The 6,619-nt window shown below is 35.5% G+C and overlaps 1 protein-coding gene across 1 annotated transcript; it reads right to left on the reverse strand.

The window, feature by feature from the left end:
- Positions 1-1,727: 1,727 nt before the first annotated feature.
- Positions 1,728-5,981, reverse strand: LOC106477675. Its single transcript, XM_013938215.2, has 2 exons — positions 5,666-5,981; positions 1,728-2,850 (listed from the first exon to the last, which is right to left on the reverse strand). The coding sequence occupies exon 2, from the start codon at positions 2,848-2,850 to the stop codon at positions 2,257-2,259; it is 594 nt and encodes a 197-aa protein (XP_013793669.1). The 5' UTR covers positions 5,666-5,981; the 3' UTR covers positions 1,728-2,256.
- Positions 5,982-6,619: the final 638 nt, after the last annotated feature.

Here is a 6,619-nt window from a genome sequence, read left to right on the forward strand (position 1 = left end):
ATTTTCATTTATATAGTGCTCTGTGAACACAAATTCGTTAGCATAAATCAGTTAAATGACAAAAAATTAGGTGTCTATTTACTTGTGACCACTCAGTGTATATATAGTGTGTTTGTCTGCCCATGCTCTAATGTACATATAGTGTGTTATTTTGTGTTTGTTTACCCATGCTCTAATGTACATATAGTGTATTATTTTGTGTTTGTCTACCCATGCTCTAATGTACATATAGTGTATTATTTTGTGTGTTTGTCTACCCAGGCTCTAATGTTCATATACTGTATTATTTTGTGTGAATCTTATATATTTGTCACGGACCAAATATATGCTATATTCAGACAACATAAATTGGAGTTAAATTCTGTACACTGTCGGTTTATATTCGAGAAACGAAATATACCGTGCCCTCAACGTGACAAATATGTTTTAAGAAAGCTTCCGAAGGACAGAATGAGTCCATTTTTATGGTTAGTTCTTTCAAGCATTAATAGAACCAGTTTCAATTGTCTGATGACGGTTTTAAAAATGAGTACAAGGTCATCAACTGAAAGAATCATATCAGTCATCTTAGCTCGTCAGAGAATGTAGAACAGGTTTCATCTATAAGTCAAGTAACGACTTGATACATACAGTCATCTTAGCTCGTCAGAGAATGTAGAACAGGTTTCATCTACAAGTCAAGTAACGACTTGATACATACAGTCATCTCAGTTCGTCAGAGAATGTAGAACAGGTTTCATCTACAAGTCAAGTAACGACTTGATACATACAGTCATCTTAGTTCGTTAGAGAATGTAGAACAGGTTTCATCTACAAGTCAGGTAACGACTTGATACATACAGTCATCTTAGTTCGTTAGAGAATGTAGAACAGGTTTCATCTACAAGTCAAATAACGACTTGATACATACAGTCATCTCAGTTCGTTAGATAATGTAGAACAGGTTTCATCTACAAGTCAAGTAACGACTTGATACATACAGTCATCTCAGTTCGTTAGAGAATGTAGAACAGGTTTCATCTACAAGTCAGGTAACGACTTGATACATACAGTCATCTCAGTTCGTCAGAGAATATAGAACAGGTTTCATCTACAAGTCAGGTAACGACTTGATACATACAGTCATCTCAGTTCGTTAGATAATGTAGAACAGGTTTCATCTACAAGTCAGATAGGTAACGATTTAATACATACAGTCATTTTGAAGACAAATGTTTCGGAAAGATTCGTTTCGATGTTTTTCCCGCCAAGTGAACCTTTTATTCCCATAAAGCATTACTTTAATATAAACGAGTAAGATGAGAAATCAAGGCAATAGAAAATTTCTCTGTTTGGGAGAAAATTATTAGTTGGGTGTTGGGATCACTGTTTTGATAACCCGAGTTGAGTAATGTGGAGACATGTTTTGATAAAGGCTGATGATTCAAGCTGGATACATTTTACTTTGATTAATCTGGATAATTTACACTTATGATTTTTTTTAAACTAGTTATTTTAAGGTTTATATCCTCTGATAATTTCACTGCTCCAAAGAGGGTAAAAAAGGTATCTATGAAATAAAACCAGAATTGTCTCGGCTATTGTTGTTCTTTGTTTGCTTCTTATCGGACTTGAACCAAGAAGGAACCAGCGATTGGAAGAAGGTTAAATATATCTAAATTATCAAAATTTAATTTGCAACAATGTGTTTCCCAACTCCAACGTAGCACTACACACCAGCCTTGAGATTATTGTATTTGATTTATTAGCATTTTGTTAAGCTTAGTAAATAACGTCGTGCAAAAATTGCACCAATACAAACACCAAAGCTTTAATTTAAAAGACGAGAGAGAGAGACGTACACGCGATGCTTTAAGTTTATACAAGATAGCAAGGAGTTCGATATTTACAAGAGTTGCTGAATATCTGTACCTTACGAACCAATTAATTTTGACTCCTCTTTTGTCTTTCCTAAAATTTTATCTAAATAATGGGGCCAATATGATAGCGAAGAAACTTCACACCGTGCTTATCTTTCCATCAGGAAATTCCACAAAGTGATGATACAGACACCTGGTTAAAGTTAAGGCACCGTGTCTTCTTCAAGCATTAAATGGAACTTTGGCTTCTTAAAAAATAGAAATGGTAAGTAGCAGAAGATTCTTGGAATAACATAAATCGTTTCTTCTATAATACCCAAACCCCTGTAAGCAGTCGGAATTAGCTGTATTGTATTTGTCTTCAACCTGATGAAGAGGCTTTGATACTCATACCCATTTATAAAGATAGAAATTTAACCAGAGTTTCGTAAAGGAGTTTAGGATGGACGTCCGCTTCTGCTGTGTACTGCACCCCACGGATAACTCCGTTTCCACGGTGAATGCCTAGTTCCCCAACGATTAACCCTTCAGGTGTTTTCTCCTCATGCCGAAATCTTCGCAAACGACCATCATCGATGCTATAACGTACGTTGTAGCTCTTTTCATCAGGCGAGGAATTCGCTCCTTCCTCATCAATTAAGCCTTTGAGGAGTTTTTCTGCGATTCCGTTAACCTTGACGTCTTTGCTGACTTCAAGTTCCAGAAGCTCTGGCGAAGGTACAGCCTTTTCAGTCTGAGGATCCAACACATCTGGCGAAAACTGAACCTCTGTAATATCAAGTTCAACGAGTTCCGGAGAAGAATGAACCTCTGTAATATGTTCCTCTTGCTCCGTCTTGGGGGTAATTATTTGAGCTTTTACATCCCTAGCGTAAGAGGGCGCTGTCTTTTGATCCAGATCCGTTACATCCTCACCTGGCGGAAATTTTATGGGCGCAGAATATACAGATGTGACAATAGTGACGACAAGTGTGAACTGGAAGAGATGCATCTGCAGATTGAAGGAAAAAAAAGAAAGGATAAAAATTAACTTGAAACATTTCAAAATCAGTTCCATAATGAGAACAGTTAAAATAAAGAACATAGTTATTTATTGTTAAAATATATTAATACATTAGAGTATAGTCATTCTACTTTTGATATTATAGACAAAATAAATATTGATATTTACTATAGAAGAAAGTCTTAACATGGTATAGCCAACCCGAACGGAAACCCTAGGCCTCGTGTATAGCTATCTCTAATTTTGAATTACTAACCAGAAGAAAAGCAGCAGGTCAGCTATACCCGCTGCCAAAGAACTTCATTCGGCTTTGAATCGAATAACAGGATTGACTATCACGCTTATAACGCCCCTGCAGTAAAAGCGTGTTCATCGGCATTGTGACGCGAATCTTGCATCTTACAATACGCAGCCCGGAACACTAAATACCATACCATGTCCGAACACTCAGAAGGAGAAGTCCATTACAAATCCCACCACTTCATTGCATTGTTTTCATTCTGTTGGGTCAGCGGTAAGTTTACGAATTTACAACGCTAGAATCCGGGGTTCCGTTCCCGGTGATGGACAAAGCGCAGATAGCCTATAGTGTAACTTTGTGCTAAAACAAACAAACGATCATCTGTTCCTTTTCTACAGTACTGTAAGTAAAAGTTCATTAGCATTTTCTTGGTTGTTCAATCTTGACTTCTTTTGGAGAATAAAAAGTAGCTCGTAGCATAGCTTTAAACTATTTAGTTTCTTTAAACTATCACACTCTGTAGGGCAAATATGAACTAGTTTAACTCCACAGCGATACTCTAAACTTGTGTTTGCAACATAAGGGCGTATTCCAAACGGTGTACTTATAAAATCTGGAGCAGAACGTTTTGTATTTAACGGAGGAAACTTCAAGGTCTACCTCTAACGTGACCTTCAGAGTCAGTGTCGTGAGATCCTAGGTAACAGCCTCTTATCAACTTTAAAAAATTGAGTTAAAGAGGGGTTACAAATGTCGGATTATGAGGGATATATTATAAAAACTTCGGAAATAAATAAAATTCATTTGACATATTAATTTCTAGGGTCACATTATTTAAATGCGTTAGTCTCTGGTAATGAAATTTTAAAGCTAGTTCAACATCTTGTTTAATGCAAGAATTTGGAAATTTAAACTTAAATTAAACAGAATAATTTGTAATTATTATATCATAGACTTTTTTTTCAGCAAGGTAAAATTGAAAATATAATCTATGACGTAGAGGCCTAATAAATTCCTTAATTCGCTGCTCCCTCTAGTGTAGATTGCAGTTTCGCCAATTCAAGGCTCATCAACACGGCTTGGGTCTGCAAACCAAAGACAGTTAGGCCTAATGGGGGAGAAAATTAGAGAGTCTAGTTGCAAATAAAGAAGTCACATTCATTAAAGTATTACCTCTCTATTGCACGCATTATGAAAATAAGGTGGATTTCGTTGAATTTTATACTTAAGTAAGTATATATTATACAAAAAAAAATATGTTTGTGACATATATTTTGATAAATTATAAATGAGTACGTTACATAGAACGTAGAAAATATAACTGCTCAATTGAGGAAACAAAGAACTTCGATTCCATGGTTTATTTCAACCGTTATCTGAAAGTAACAGTTTTAAACTACTGAAATTAAATATTTGTATGTGTATTACTATTAGACATACATTTGTTACCGTACGTTAACTTACGGTGTGCAATAGAAGATCTCGGGTCACTTAAACCTGTTAAAGTTTGTAACATCAGGATAAAGGCCAATTACAATCGACTTTTGATCAGAAATGAGTATTTGATTAAATTATATTCAATTAGGTATTTGGATCATAACAGTTAAACCTATAACCCGAGCGCTTTCGAAAGGTTTTTATTAATTTCTGTCAAGACTTCTTGAACCTACGTGTATTTCTAACATCATGAATAGTTAAACCTACGTATTATAAAGTAACGGGGAAAAAAAGGCCAATTAAAAAGTATGAATAACAAAAAGCTATATCTTAAAAGGACCGTTTGGTCAAACTGAAGATTGAGTTAATTTATAATGAACGTGCCTAACTTTCAACTTATTTAAAGTTGTCAGAACAGGCGAGGTACTCACGCCAAATCTACCACTACAAGAACACAAACACTCTTCACCTTTGTAATTCTATTTGTGTTATATTGTTCTAATCACGAAGCCTAAAGTGTGTCATCGTCGCTTCCTGCCTTTTAAACCCTCAGCGCTCCCTGCGGGCAGGATATTACAATTGAATTGGGACCAACTAGTAATAATACTATTAAAAAACTTATTTTTAATAAGTGTTCGAAAAGTCACGTGAAATGCTAACTTCCACGGATTGGTAAATTAATACGAGAAATTTACTTTAAAAACGCTGCAAAACGTTACAACAGATAGTGTTATATTTGTCTAACACGAATATTAAGAGTCAGGCTAAGAAATAAAACTTGGCTTGCTTATTTGTATTATTAAATACATCATTCGTGTTAAACCTCTTGTTGTTCGCAACAGTTTTTAGCTGTTTAATTAATAATCAAGCATAAATTATGTCCGATTAAAAAAAGTTCCCTGTTGGAACAGCGGTAAATTTACGAACTTGCGATACTAAAATCCAGGGTTCGATTCCACGCAGTGGACACATCAGATAGACTAAAAAAAACTATACAAAATATTACAATTTAGGCTTAATTGTACCTTTCTTTGATTGAGCCTACGTTGATTTTATCCCATGAAATAGATAATGATAGTGATGTCTAATATAAAATACTGTAGTTTAGGCTTAAATGTAACTTACGTTTTATTTCTTTTCGTCTTCGTTGATTTTATCTTCTTTCATTCAAATAGATGATGATCCCGATGGCTGGTTGAAAACTGTCACTGCCAACTCTCTCTGTTATAGAGCTAGAGTGACCTGACAGCGAGATTGAGCAATTTCAACAAAAAGCTGAGACATCTTTAAGGAAAGAAACGCTTTCTCTCGGTCCAAACCATACGATGGGAACATCCTACCAAACTTCTTAATAAATATAGCCTGACCCTGGATGTGCAGCAATAGAGCCTCACGCGTGCTGAATAGAAGACGCGTAGTAGCAGCATAACCTCGCTGCAGGCGCACTCGCTGTTACGTTTTTCACGTGAGCGCATTGCAACCATATGATGACGTAAATTACAATTGCATTGGTATTAACAAGACGCGAAAAAGATACTGATTTTAAAACTGTGCAAAGTATAATAACATCCATTATAGCTGACTTCTCACCTCCGTGATACAGTAACTTAGATTACAGATACAAATTCATTTAAGTATTTAAAGGTATTCTAAACTCAGTAAAACTATTGTACGTCCTGTATTATTGTTTTAGGCAAGTATAAACAAAAGAGAGATTTGGTTGTTTCAGAATTTCACAAAAAAGCTGTTCTCATAATAGTTCTTTCTTTTGAATTGCTGAACTTGAAGGAAAACAGCTAGTCAACAGCACCCACCGCCAACTCTTCTGCTATTCTTGTCTGATCAAACAGTAGGATTTAACAGTCACTGTTATATTTCAGCCACACCCATTTTTGTAGTAACGGATCCCGAACCATGAATATTTTGATTCACGGTCCGGGCATGCTAACCATTAGGTCACGCCTAAAAAAAATCAGACTAAAATTAAGCATCATCCCTGTCAGTAGAAGATTTCAACATAACAAGGATATCAACCCGTATAACAATCATTCCACTCCATATAACAATGGTTTAACAGTT

This window comes from Limulus polyphemus, unplaced genomic scaffold (assembly GCF_000517525.1).
Source record: "Limulus polyphemus unplaced genomic scaffold, Limulus_polyphemus-2.1.2 Scaffold76948, whole genome shotgun sequence".
Lineage (NCBI taxonomy): Eukaryota > Metazoa > Arthropoda > Merostomata > Xiphosura > Limulidae > Limulus > Limulus polyphemus.

Coding starts and splice junctions, on each gene's coding strand:
- LOC106477675 (XM_013938215.2), bottom strand. CDS start 2,850: ATGCATCTCTTCCAGTTCACACTTGTCGTCACTATTGTCACATCTGTA.